At 35.1% G+C, this 14,718-nt stretch overlaps 2 protein-coding genes across 2 annotated transcripts; one reads left to right on the top strand and one right to left on the bottom strand.

Annotated features, from left to right (window-relative positions):
• Positions 1–968: 968 nt before the first annotated feature.
• HELRODRAFT_85618 (hypothetical protein) lies at positions 969–6,150 on the bottom strand (the record flags this gene model as incomplete). The annotated part of the gene is made up of 9 exons (XM_009026372.1): positions 969–1,255; positions 1,506–1,636; positions 1,891–2,155; positions 2,587–2,703; positions 4,040–4,165; positions 4,435–4,544; positions 5,135–5,337; positions 5,687–5,731; positions 5,989–6,150. The coding sequence occupies 9 exons, from the start codon at positions 6,148–6,150 to the stop codon at positions 969–971; spliced, it is 1,446 nt and encodes a 481-aa protein (XP_009024620.1).
• A 742-nt stretch (positions 6,151–6,892) lies between these two features.
• On the top strand, positions 6,893–13,071 carry HELRODRAFT_193326 (hypothetical protein; the record flags this gene model as incomplete). Its single annotated transcript, XM_009026491.1, has 12 exons — positions 6,893–7,010; positions 7,329–7,445; positions 7,923–8,242; positions 8,400–8,431; positions 8,602–8,880; positions 9,146–9,446; positions 9,687–10,161; positions 10,195–10,281; positions 10,713–11,051; positions 11,287–11,498; positions 11,747–11,861; positions 12,122–13,071. The coding sequence occupies 12 exons, from the start codon at positions 6,893–6,895 to the stop codon at positions 12,859–12,861; spliced, it is 3,135 nt and encodes a 1,044-aa protein (XP_009024739.1). The 3' UTR covers positions 12,862–13,071.
• Positions 13,072–14,718: the final 1,647 nt, after the last annotated feature.

Genomic DNA, 14,718 nt, shown 5'->3' with positions numbered 1-14,718 from the left:
TCTGTGTGTGTCTGTGTGTGTGTATGTGTATATATTTGTGTTTGTATGTGTCTGTATGTGTGTGTGTATGTGACTGTCTGTATGTGCGAACATGTGTATGTTCGTTTGTTTGTTTGTTTGTTTGTATGTTTGTATGTATGTATGTATACAAATAAATACACATATAGGCAGACTTTTAAGAGGTCTGTAGAATTCAGTAGAATACTTATTAGTACAGGAGGAATGACGATGGACGGATGTGTAATCCCCGATGTTTGCGGTTGCTGTTAAATGAATGAATGGATGCATGAATGAATGCATGAATGAATGTATAAATGAATGAAGGAATGCATCAACGATTCTTGAATCAATCAGTTAATTAATCAATAATCGATTAATTTATTAATCAGTCAGTCAATTAATCAATAGTCAATCTATCTAAGTACAAAATCAACCAACTTTTCAGTAAGACAATAAACAAACATATCAGTCTTTCAGTAACTATTCACAACAAACAATACAAAGATATACAAATAAAAACATACAAAAATTACAACCCAAAATACAAAAAATACAACACAAAATACAAAAGACAGCGCAAAATACCGACCTGAGAAGGCGTATTCACAGACAGTCCGTAATACATAGCAGCGTAAAACCTTGAGATGTAAACCGGTAATATATTCTCATTGGTCTTTACGGAGCAAAAAATTTTACAGAGGGTTCCGCAAGCTTGAGCCCTCCCAGCCTCGTTAGGGTTAAGTGGGTTAGTAATTAGTGATGACGCTGATGAGGATGGTGGCGATGTTTGAGGGGGCCAGTCTTCGTCGTCTGGTACTTTAAAAATGAAAAAAAAAATGGAAACATTTTTTTAGTGTTTGTATGTGTGGTTGTAATATCTGTTCTTTATTAATATGTCGTTTGCCGATTGGTTGGTTGGTTGGTTGGTTGGTTGGCTGGCTGGCTTATAAAAATAACAACAACTAATACTACAACATACAGTAATAGTAATAATAAGAGTAAGTAATAAGAGTAAGTAATAAATAATAATAATAATAACAATAATAATAAAAGCCCTGACCTTTATAATTCGACCCATGCACTTTGACCCTGACTAGGGAGGCATCCAACAGCCACTCCCCCAATAAATTCATCAAGCTATTAACCCGGGGGCGATAAATTGATAACAAAGAATAATGAGACGATGACGTCATCGTCGTGGTGTTTTCCGATGACGTTGTTGTTGTTGTTGTTGTTGTTGTGGTTGTTGTTGACGCTGTCGTTGTTTCAGTTAGACTTAATCTTGGTGCCATGTCTTTGACTGTATGTTTGTTTGTTTGTGTGTGAGCGAGTGTGTTGTTCGTGTATGCGTTTGTGTGTGTGTGCGTGTGTGTGTGGGGGGGTGTGTGTGTAACACAATATATTTATTTAGTTATTACATTACTACTACTACAAACAACAACATGTTTGATTACCGAGACAAATATTTTTTTCAAAATTGAAATTCCATTAAAACTTAAATCCACCTTTAACCATGTAAGGTAGGAAAGTAACTTTTTGCTTCCTGACCGGAGGCGGAGTTACGGCGGGCGGCTCGTTTGATTGGCTGGTGTTGATGACTGACAGGAGCCAATCAAAATCGACCGGTTCTTTGTGGCTCATTCCTAAAGAAACAAATTTGTCTTATTTTGTTTGATTTTTTGCAATAAACACTTCAAAAATTTAAAACACATTTTAAAATCTCAACAAACCAACCAACCAACCAGCCAACCAGCCAACCAACCAACCAACCAGCCAACCAACCAGCCAACCAACCAACCAACCAGCCAGCCAACCAGCCAACCAACCAACAAACAAACAAACCAACCAACCAACCAGCCAACCAACCAACCAACCAACCAGCCAACCAACCAACCGAGAAAAGCATCGGCAATGAATGAAACGGCCTTCATGGCCTTGAAGAAAATGACCGGCAGCTGTTTAAGACAGTCCAGTTGGTGCGGCTCAACCACGTCGGTACTCGATAGTGCCACGTGGAGGAACCTCTGGGTGTTACTAATGACCCGCGGCCGGCTGAAATCGACCGGATTACCGATCAGGCGGAGAAATCGGTACCAGCATTGGATTACAGTGTCGTTGGACATGCTCGCTATTGGAAGGGACTCATCTTCTTCATCTGTGACGTGTGGAGGTTTTATGTGTATAAATGTGTGTGTGTGTGGATGTGGATGTTTTATGTGTATATATGTATGTGTGTTTGTTTGCGTGTGTGTTTTCGTGTGTGTGGGGAGGGGGGGTTAGGATTATCACCAATAAAGTACAAAAAACTAAAAAACAAACGAAAATACATATACGTATACATATACGTACAAACAAAAAAACAAACAATACATACATACAAGCAAACATACAAGCAAAACAATCAGAAAAAATATACATACAAAGATATATGCAAACACTTAAAAAGACATAATCAAAATATTTTTATGAGAATTAAAAACGTTGAATCAAACTAAATACGCATGCAACCATAAAAATACAGACAAACATACAAAAAATACAAACTAACAAGAAAAACAAACATTCAAGCATACAAAAAAAACATACAATTCTGAAAATTCCTTGACTGATCAAAACTACCATACAAAATCTTCAATAGCTTGATAGTTAACGCTGAATTAACTCTATGCCATTGAGTTACTAAGGCTTCGTGGTGACGCCAACCTAACAAGCATGTATGTATGTTTGCATGTATGTTTGTGTGTATGTATGTAGATTTGTATGTACGTTTGTATTTATGTTTGTCTGTATGTCTGTATGTATGTATGTATGTTAAAACCAAATCAGCGATGAGTGACACTAAACAGTCAAACATCTGAAAAAATCGGTTAACAATTGATATCTCGTTATTCGCTCACGTCGGCGTTTAATTGAACATTTTCGGTAACACAGTCGCGCAAAAACCTTTGCAGCAAACAAGATATATGTATGTATGTATGTATGTATGTATGTATGTATGTATGTATGTATGTATGTATGTATGTATGTATGTATGTATGTATGTATGTATGTATGTATGTATGTAATGTATGTATGTATGTATGTATGTTAAAACCAAAACATGATGAGTGACACTGAACCGTCCAACACCAAGTAACAAATGGATTAACACTTTGATTTGTCGTTAATTGCACATGTCGGCATTCAGTTGGATATTTTCAAGCACACAGACACGCAGGAACCGCTGCAACAAGCACGAAATGTGGTTGGTTGCAAAAAACAGTTCCCTGCTGTCACCTGATCTGACGCTGATCATTTTGCATATTTCCTTAAGAAATTTAAGGGTGTTGGGGTCCATCGGGCCAAGAACCTCGATGCATATTGGCAAGAATTCCATCGAGGGGAGGGCGTTCCCATATTTTTTTTTCATTTTCTCGTCCGCTGCCCTGGCCGCGGCCAAACCGCATTCTTTACTTGTCAGGTTTACGTATCGTTCGGCGAGGGTGCCAGGGACCGTAACATCCCACGCCAAACATCTGCCGGCTCTCCAAGGTATTAGCGTGCATCCGTCCGGGCGCCTACCATGGTCCGGGCGCCTACCATGGCGCCCCTACGCCGGATGGTTCCTTGAGAACCGGGATTGAAGCCTTGGAGAAGAGCCGACAAATGTAATCGTTTAGCGCTGAGTGATGTAGTTGACGGCCCCCACCCAGGCGACAAACCAAACCGTGGTGCCCAAACTCGTCCGCCCCAGCGCCACATCGGCACGTGTATTTATTCTGAATGACCAGGCCAAGTCTGAAGCCAATGGCCAATGTATGTATGTATGTATGTATGTATGTATGTATGTATGTATGTATATAAGTATGTAGATTTGTATGTATGTTTGTATGTATGTATGTATGTGTGTGTGTGTGTATGTATGCGTGTGTATTTGTATGTATGTTTGTAAGTATGCTTGTTTCTTGTGTTTGTTGTTTGTGCACTGGATATAGACACAACACATACACACACACACACAACAAAACAACAACAGCAACAAAGACAAAGACAAACCAACCAAGACAAATTTCATGCATGGTTTTCCATAGAGATGGAGTCGGGAAATGCCCTTGAGAGCAGGAGAGCAACCACAATTCAAATAGCACGCAAATCATTTGATCACATAACTGAGAGCCTAAACAGTCTGAAGTTATTTTTGTAAGTTTGTTTGTATGTTTGCTTCTATGCTTGTTTGTATGTTTGTTTGTTTGTATGTATATGTGTATGTTTGTTTGTTTGTTGTTGTTTTCGTTAGTTCGTTTGTACATTTGCACCTTAGTATGTCATCGTTCATATTGTTATAGTCCTTAACTGTCATCATCTTCATCATCACCATCATCATCATCATCATCATCTTCATCATCATTACCATCAGCATCACCATCATCAACACAATCATCATCATCATCAGACCTATTTCCGTTGGTGGGCTGAGTAGAGCATCTCCAATGGTCAGTAAGAACTTAAGAGTATGAGCCCAAGTCTCAGATGTGATACCATTACAACAACTACTACTACTACTACTATTATTATTATTATTTTTATTTTTATTGTTGTTGTTGTGATTCTTGTTGTTGGCCTTCTGTATCACAGTCTTCAGGGTTTTCAAAAATTTCTTGCACATCATGACGTGCCTCTTCACAAACTCTAGACCTGAATGAATGAGTGAGTGCATGATTGAATGACTGAATGGATCAATGAATGGATGAATGAGTGGTTGAATAAATGGGCGGATGGATGGATGAATGAATGGGTGGATGAATAAATGAATGGGTGGATGGAGGAATAGAGCAAAGAATGAATGTTTGAATAAAAAAATTAGTAAATAAATAAAATGATTGATTGAGTCAGTGAGTTTGTGAATCAGTGAATGAATGGTTGAATGAATGAAAAGATAAATGAATGAATGAATGAATGAATGAATGAATGAATGAATGAATAGAATGAATGAACAAATGAATGAATGAGCAAAACAAATAGCAATATAACTAACGTTGAAAACAAGCACAGCGTTATTTAAAATAACACTAATGTTATTTTTAGTTAAATTAAAACCAAAAGAATAAAAATGTTGAAAAAATAGAGAAATAAAAAAAAATAAAAACTTCAAAACCCACTAGCATCAGCCCGAGGCTTGAACAAATTAACAGAATGACTCAGCACATCCCTAAAATATCTATTTGGGTCATCATTTAGTGGTTTAGGCAGGACTTTATTAGGCTCGACTATGCAATGTAGCCAGTCACAATATATGTTCACACAGTCTGAGAGAGTTTCTCGTTCGCTAGGTGGTAGGGTTAGTCCATGGCATAAAATCTGTTTCATTATTTTATTATAAATTATAAATGATTAATTAATTTAGTTGGGTAATCTAGGACAATAAGCCCCTACTATTTTAATGATATACTAAAATTAGGAGAAAAGATTGATGGCATATTCTTTTTCAGATCATCTTTTTGTTTTGTTGTTTTAGAAATTAATTTTCTTTTTAACAACTATTTCTCCTCATAATTTCTCAAAATAATCAACAACACCAACACAATGCATGTAAAATTTGTATATATACATATATGCAAATGATCACATCATAAAAATTGTATGTGATGCCCTTACATGCCATCCAATGTTAAATAGGTATTAAATAATGCAATTTTCAGCTGCTGACCTGCATAGTCCAGATGACATCAGAATCCCTAGTCAAGCAGTTCGGCTCTAGGTCATCTTGGCACCTATCAATCAACCAATCAAAAGAAACTTGTCAATTTTTATTTAATTTATATATATATATATATATATATATATATATATATATATATATATATATATATATATATATTCACATGGTATAGTAAGGTGTGGGCGAGAATTATGTTTGATTTCACCAAATATATGTAAAAATAATATTATTAATTACAACAACAACAATAATATAATAATTATAACAACAATGGATAAAATAATAATAACATTAATTCCATAATGCCCCCACCTGTTCATGTTGGCACAGAGGTTCCTAACGACTCCATTAACAACCTCCTTGCTGGTGCTCTGATTGAAGCAGGAAAGTACACTTTGGTTGCTGACGTCTAACTGAATTTCAGGGATTAGTGAGGCCCAATCGCTGTACATTTTTCTGGATTTTTGTATTTTCTTTCAATTTTTAAATTCTAATTTAAATTAATTAATTAATAAGATTTATTAATTAATAATTTAATTTTTAATTTAATACTAATAATAATAGAATAGTTATCTCTGAGCAAGACCAAGCAAATCATCCATTAATTATTTTTCACTTAAATATTAAGATTTATTTAGAAATGTCAGTCCGAAAAAATGATTAAGAGTTAATCAGCAATTAGGAACAAATTGATTAGTTTTTACAGTTTGAGTTTGACAACTATTTAACAAATTTTGAAAAAAACTTGCAATTTAAATTTTTTAGTTTGTGACATTTTTTTTAGATTAAAAAACGATTTAAATAAAAAAAATTTATATATGAAAAAAATAAATAATAAATATAGCATTTACATTACATATAACATTTCAACTTTACATTTATTTATTTATTTATTTTAAATTGATTAATTTAATTTTTAATAGGTAACACTATAAATCGCATGTAAGGCTGTTCTGTGTTTCAAAGCCTTTTATACAGGTAGTAATGAATTTTTGATTAGATAGATGCATTGTTGAAAAATATATTCATTTATTAAATATATTTTCTAATAAAAATGGGTTTATTTGTTTCGTATTTTGATTAAATTGCTTTAATTTGTAGGTTTAAGTGTTTTATTATCGAATTTACTTTTAGCTGATAGCTCGGTGTTTGCCTGGTCTACTTTTACTGATTTTAATTTCAGAAAGTGAAACAATGTCGGGTTCTAAATTGTTGGACCTCGTTAAGTTATTGCTAAACAATCACCTTCCTAAAGATGACACCCTACTACAAAACCTTCTAACTATATTGCCTAATTATTTTCTAACTAGAAGTGAGTTTTTAGATACAATTAACATTGTCAGAGCAATTGGTTTTTAATTTTTTCCATTGTTTTGCTTTGTGTGTTTGTTCTGCACATTTTAATATTTTATATCATTTTCTCCAGTAAGTTAGGATAGTAAATTAGAGTACCAATAACTAAATAATAAAATAATTGTGCTTCACAATAAAAGATAAATAACTAACTGCTAGACAAGATTTTGAAATTTCACGTTCTAGCAGTTCCCAATCAAAAAATTTCATATCAGTTAATCAGTTGATGTGTTAAGTTAATATTTTAAATTAATTTAAAACCTCCCGGCAATAACAGGAGATGTGGCAGACGAGATAATTGACGTTTTCAAATACCTAGACCCGGATCAAATGGTGAAAAATCTACAGCCATCAATAATTAGCTTCTTGCTACAGTTACTTGGGCAAAGCTGTGGTAATAGTAGTAGTATTAGCAGTAGTGGTGGTAGTAGCAGTGATAGTAGTAGTTGTAGTACTGGTAGTGGTAATGACAGCAGCAGTGGGAATACTAACAACAATAATAGTATTAGTAACAGTAGTTGGAATGTTGCCAATGGGCAAAAAACTAGTATAGATGTTGCTAATAGAATATTTGACTTTATCAAACGTACCTACTTTTGTGGTTGTTCGACTATCACCTGTGGCTGGCTACAAGGCCTGGAGGCAATCTGTCGGCATCCTAACTTCACTTTTAATATAGGTTATCTTAATGATAATAATAATTATATATTTATAATAATTCTATATTAATATAATAATAATATTATTATTGTTGTTGTTGTAGTTTTTGTTGTTGCCATTAATATTCTTTTTTATTTTATGATGAAATTGTTATAATTTGAAAGAATAATAAAAGATATAATAATAGCAGTTAATGAAATTGTTTTTTCAGAAACATTCGACAAATGCATTGTTCTCTTTAAAGCCGACAGACATTTCGTTCGTCGACAGGCCGCACAGCTCTTAAAACAGTACATCCCTATTTTAATTTCATCTTCCGGGGACAAGACTAACAAGGCTAACAATGATCGACTACTTGAGAGTTTACTGGCGCACATTAATTCAGGTTTAGTTACGGGGGTCTCAGGTTATAGCGATGTACAGGCAGCTATGGAGTTACTAGATATCATTTATGACTGCCCGAACAGCAAGGATAACCTTATTTTGCAAAAATTTAATTTCTGTAGCGCTTCATTAGAAGTTATAAAGAATGTAAGGGAACAGATCTTTCTATGCTTACAACTTGAATTAGTTTTTTTGCATGAATGAAAATGACCTATTGATTATATTTCTACTTTCTAACACTCGTTCTTCAAAAAAAAAATTTTTTTTTATTTTATTTTAATTTTTTTTTCCATAACTTCTACAGATGAAACCAGAAAACATTGATGACATTTTTAAGTCCGTTGGTTTTGTTATTCAGTATTTTTGGTACTATAATACTAATAATAATAATTATTATTATTATTGTTATTATCATTATTTTCTTAACATTAATAATAATTATTATTATTTTCTTAATCTAAATAATAATTTATAATTTAAAAAAATGACATCTTTCCAATATGTAGCTACCTGGATATAACTGTAAAATCACCTCAGCCGGAGCAAGATACGCTACAGTTAATTATAAAATTAATTACTCAATTAATAAATAATGACGATGGTGGTGAAAGTAGGAGTGGTGATGATGGTGATATACACCACATACACACACACGTCAACTTTGGCGGCTTCCGAGAGGGGATTGGTCGCCGTAACACAAATGGTTGTGGTAGAAAGGATGAGGATGGTGGTAGTGGTAGGAAGCATAAGGCGATGATATTGTGCTCTTGGCTATTGAAAAGAAGGTGTGTGTGTGTGTGTGTGTCTGTATGTGTGTGTGTATTGAAAAAAGGTGTGCGTGTGTGTGTGTGTGTGTGTATTAAGAAGAAGGTGTGTGTGTGTGTGTGGTGTTTTTTGTGCGGTGTGCGTGTGTTGGTGTGTGTGTGTATATACATGTGTGTGTGTGTGTGGTGTTTTTTGTGTGGTATGCGTATGTTGGTGTGTGTATATATATATATTCATGTGGTGTGCGCGCGTGTATGTGTTATGTATGTATCTTTTTCTCCCCAGTGACTTTGGTCAGTATATCGACCTCCAACATTACCTCCTAAGTCCACTGACGACTCTGATGGCTAAAGCAGCCACGACACTTGCGGCACAAAAACGCCTCTTCAGTCGCTGTAACAATAATAATAATAGTAATAAGAACAATAATATTAATAATAATAACAATACTAGTAATGACAATAATAATAAATATAGCGAAAGAAATAATATTTGCGTCAAGATAAATACAAATAATAATGAGAATGATGGTGGAAATATCAGTAGTGATGCGGTTCTTGCCTGCTTGAGGCTCACCAGCAACGCGGTAGGGACTGTTCTCCGTTTTTACTTTCGATTAATATAATAATAAATATAAGTGTAATAATTATCAATTATATTGATTGATTAATTAATTGATCAACGTCGTCATTGCCTTACGCTCGCACACAAAACTATTTCTTTCTCTTACTCTTTCTCTTTTACTCTCTCTCTCTCTCTCTCTCTCTCTCTCTCTCTCTCTCCTCTCTCTCTCTCTCTCTCTCTCTACACATTCACACACACACAGATAAAGAAATTTAACCATCTTGAGTTAATCATGACTCTCTGCACCAACTTTATCAATATCTTCTTTGCAAACGATGAGATGAAGAATAATTCTTCATCGTCACCATCATCAGACTCTCCCCCACCACCATCATCACCACATATTCCGAAAAAAAAAACATCATCATCATCCACTCCACTTTTTACGTCATCATCATCAAGACCACCGCGTTTTTCGTCATCATCACAACTTCCTGTTACGTCATCATCATCGTCACAGCCTATATCGTCAGAATTACCGCCACCATCATCATCGTCACCATCTTTTCCGTTAATATCACCATCATCATTGCGAGCTTGTAAGTCATCATTATCAAGACCACCGCCTTTGTCGTTTTCATCATCATCATCACCACCACCACAACAACAACTTCCTGTTTCATCATTATCATCACAACCTCCTGTTGCGTCATCATCATCACCACAACCACAACAACTTCCTGTTTCATCATTATCATCACAACCTCCTGTGAATTTGAAACACTTGTTAGCCTCGTTAGACGTTCTGTGTGGGACATTCGAGTGTGAGAGGACCTGTTTTAAAAATGAACTTAATCGTTAGCTGTGATGATGACGATGATGATGGTGATGGTAATGATTATGATGGTGGTGATGATGACGATGGTAATGATTATGGTGGTGGTGATGATGACGATGGTTATGATTGTGATGGTGTGCTAGTTGTGGGGATGATGATGTTTTATATCACCATATTGCCGGTTGCTACGACGACGATGATGTTGATGACTTTTTTGTCGACTGTGATGACGACTATTATAACTGTAATTATTAATAATTTATAATTATCAATAAATAATAATTATCAATAAGTTATAATTATTAATAAATTATTATCGTTTTGTGATAACTTTGATGGTCCGGTAGGCATGACGATGATTGAAATACTGAAGATAGTATGAATAATTATTATTATTAACTATTATTGTTATTAATTATTATTAATTACTATTATAATTATTATTCTCAGTCTATAGTCGAGCCAGAGATACAATCGCGAGTCTGTTGCAGAGGTACAGCAGAGACCAGAGGGTAGTCTACAAGTCTTTGCTGTGCCTCGAGAAGATCCTCATCGCGCTCAGTCTCACAATCATACACGAAACAATTCACTATAATAAATTTAAATATAATAACAATAATAATAACAGCAATAATAACAATAATAATAATATAGATGATGATATAGTTATTAGCGGCGCTGATGTAATCACAGGTGATATTAAAATAATCCTGATTCAACTGCTTGGAAGCGACATCTGGGACCTGAGGGATTCCGTGATATCCTTCGTTGGCCAACTCTTTGCGTCAGGTCATGATTATGATGGTGATGATGATGATGATAAGAAAGATGATGAAATGACAAGATGGAGTGTCGAGTCCTTGAGAAGAATGATGATGATGATGATGAGGAGGATGGCGGTGTTGATATAAAGATGACGATGGTCGTGACGATAATGATAACGATAATAAATAATAAATAAATGATAAATTTTAATTGTAATTTTTTGTTGTCTTTGGTTATTTTTTTTTTCTTTCGTCGCCAGATTTCGTACCATTATCCTTGACGATGACGTCATTTCAGCTTCACAAATTGTTAGAATGTTCGTTGAACGACGAAGAGGAATACGTCAGGAGTTCCGGACTTAAGGCCCTGGCCATTTTGATTGATAGAATATTAAGGACAATGACCAAGATGTGCTTACGAAGCCATGAAATTGATAAAAATTTCGATAAGTCAGCTGGACACGATTACATAGTTCTGTGTTTTGTTTTATTTTTTAAAAAACTTTGATCTGAAGTAATTTGTCTTTTCTAATGTGTTATTGATGTCATTGATTGATTGATGTCGTTTCCATTGTTTTGATTATTGTTTTTCATTTCATTATTAGTAGCAGTAGCTGCAACAGTAGCGGCAGTAGTAGTAGCAGCAGCAGCGTCAGTAATACTGTTATCCTATTTATAATATAAGTGCCTTGAAACATAAAGCTGTTAATTCAAACGTAGGTGACGTTGGTCGAAAAGGTCGCCCGCACATCCCTGGCCGACGAAGAGGCCGTAGTTAGGAGATCGGCCGTCGCCCTGATTAGCGAATACGTTCTCATGTCAATGACACACTCAGGTTTTCCCTAATTTAAACAAAATATTGGATTAGAGATTAACTCAATGTTGTGTAGATTGATTGCTCTAAAATAGATAATTATTGCTAGGATGGGTTTTTCAGTTATGTATAGCACCTTCAAACGTACATACACACACACACACACATACAACAACACGTACACCACCAACACATAAGTACATGCATACACACACTCGTTTTTATATACACGCCACACACACTCACTTATATCTGTAATTATATTATTTCACCACATTCAGACAGGATAAAACCATCGGATTCGAACCAGGACACTTCTGACTTGGTAGCATCAAAACCGCCGATGAGTGATCTCCACATCCAGTTAATCACACGTCTACTGAAGGTTTTAAGCAACGATTTAGACTGGGAAGTTAAGGTGTCGGTGTTGAACTTTCTAAAATCTCTCCTATGCTACCATTTTTCTACCCCCATGAATCGAAATTTTGAGGTCACGGTCGGAGTTCAAGAGTTGCAGAAAGTTCATCCTATCGACCCGATTATAAACTCCATTCTGGTGTCCATCATCGGAAGTTTGGACGACTGCGACTCCATAGTCGAGGCGAAATCAAAGGAAGTTTTAGGCGCCTTCCATGAGTATTCAGTTGCAGATATGATCCCGCCGCGAATCAAAGCAACTCTGGACGAAGCATTTTCTCTCATCTTGAGACGTCGAACAAATTTGGAAGCCAAAGTTTGCGAAAAAGTGATCGAACAAGCTAAAAAGAAACCCACCACAGAAAGCAATAATAATAATAATAATATGGACGCTAATGATGATAATGATAATAGTTTCCGTGTAAATTCACTTTTAGAAGACGCACTGAGGAGCTTAGAGTCGCCGGAAGAGCAGCGTTTGCGTCGGAATAAGCAGCTTGTGGCTGTAGCCATGTTTAATGATGATGATGATAATGATCATGATGATGGGTGGAGTACTGATGGTGATGAAGATGATTTTACAAGCCTGGATTGTTACAATTGATTCCGATTGGCTTATTATTTCCAGCCTTCATAGGACTGTTGTTTCCGCGTTTGTTTATTGTAATAACGTTGTAAAGGGCGCAATGTTGGTTTATTTATTTATTGACGTACTCTTTTGAAATGACGTCACACCTACAAGATAAACAAAGCTTGCTTCTGGGTTTTTCACTTTCATTTTGAAGAAAAATAAACAAATTGTAATACGTTGCGAAGACTACAGTGATGATTTAGCGCAAAATTTTCTATAATTTGTAAAAAAAAAACCGCGCTTTCCTTCAAACTAAAGTTTGAATAATTGGTGATAGGATTACTGCAATGTAGTAACGTGCTGAAAATATTAAAGAGAATAATATCTGTTAGTTTAAATTGCCTCCGTAGACTAATTTATTGAGTAATAAATTAATTAATTAGTGGATAGGTGGATTGACAAATGAATAAGTGAATGAATGGATGGGTAAATTTAAGTTCGGATGAATGAGTGAATTGATACATAAGTGAATGAATAAAGGAAAGGATAGACCAGACGGATGATAACTCAGAAGCAGCAAATTTTTATAGCGCGCACTTCACAGAAGCTAAACAAATGAACCAATCACCAACAAACGCTGCCAACACAAATGAAATTATTTCAAACATGCAACGAACGCTGTTGTTATAGTTGTGGCATCAGAGTTAAGCAGCATATATGTTAGTATGCATGTTCGTTTGTATGTATGTTTGGGCGTATGTATGAATCTTTATACGTATGTATGTTTGTGTAGGTTATAGGTATTAAATATGTATATATGTGTGTGTATGCGTGTGTGTTTGTTTGTTTGTGTGTGTATGTACGTACGTGTTCGCTTTCCATATAAGGGCATGGAATTAGGCTCATGCTATGTTTTTGTTATTTTGCTCGTCTGTTGCTATTATTATTGTTATTGTTATTAGCCGTCCGTGTTACCGTTAAAACAATGAAAGCCAGTAAGATTTCAAAAATGATGATGACGACGATGATGATGATGATGACCTCGACGACGATGATGATGATGATGATGTCAAATTCGACATCATCATATCATCATCATTGCCAGACAATTACTTTTCGCATTATTTAGCTTATTACCGTTAATTTAACTAACTAATTCAACGCTAATTCTATGAAAAGTTCGTTCATCCATTAGTTCATTCATCCATGTGTTTCTATTCACTCAGTCATTCAGTTTCATTCATTCATTTAGATTTTTTTTGTTCATTCTTTCGATCAATTTCATTCAGAAAGAAAAAAAAGAAAAAAGATGGATTGAATGGGAATTGTAAAAAAAACGAAAGATGGAAAGAGAGAGCGAGAGAGAGAGAGAGATAGGAAAAGTAGTGAAAGAAAGAAAAAAGGTGAGAGAAGAAGAAAGTAAGAGAAAAAAAGTGGAAGAGAAAAATAGTTGAAAAACGAGAGATAGGATATAGAGAATCAAAAAGAAATGAAGATAGAAAAAAGGGAGATACAGATGAAGATACAGAGAAGAGAGAGAGAGATACAGAGGAGAAGAGAGAAAGAGATACAGAGAAGAAGAGAGAGAGAAAGAAAGAAAGAGAAAGATTAGGAATAGTAATACACGCACACACAAACACACACGCACGCACAGAGATGCATCACTCACAGAAACTTCAGTACACCTACAACTCCACAACAATAAGCGGAACGGCGTACATCTTATGCGTTTTTGTTGTACAAGCTCTGCGCAACTTAATGTGCGAACAAAGAAAAACTTTGTATGTATGTGTGTGTATGTATGTAAGTATGTATGATGTATGTATGTATGTACGTATATATGTGTGTCTGTATGTAAGTGTGTGTCTGTATATGTGTGTGTATGTTTGT

This window comes from Helobdella robusta (assembly GCF_000326865.2).
Source record: "Helobdella robusta unplaced genomic scaffold HELROscaffold_47, whole genome shotgun sequence".
Taxonomy (NCBI): domain Eukaryota; kingdom Metazoa; phylum Annelida; class Clitellata; order Rhynchobdellida; family Glossiphoniidae; genus Helobdella; species Helobdella robusta.
The sequence above is the reverse complement of the archived record's forward strand: the minus strand, read 5'-3'. Positions and strand labels throughout refer to the sequence as shown.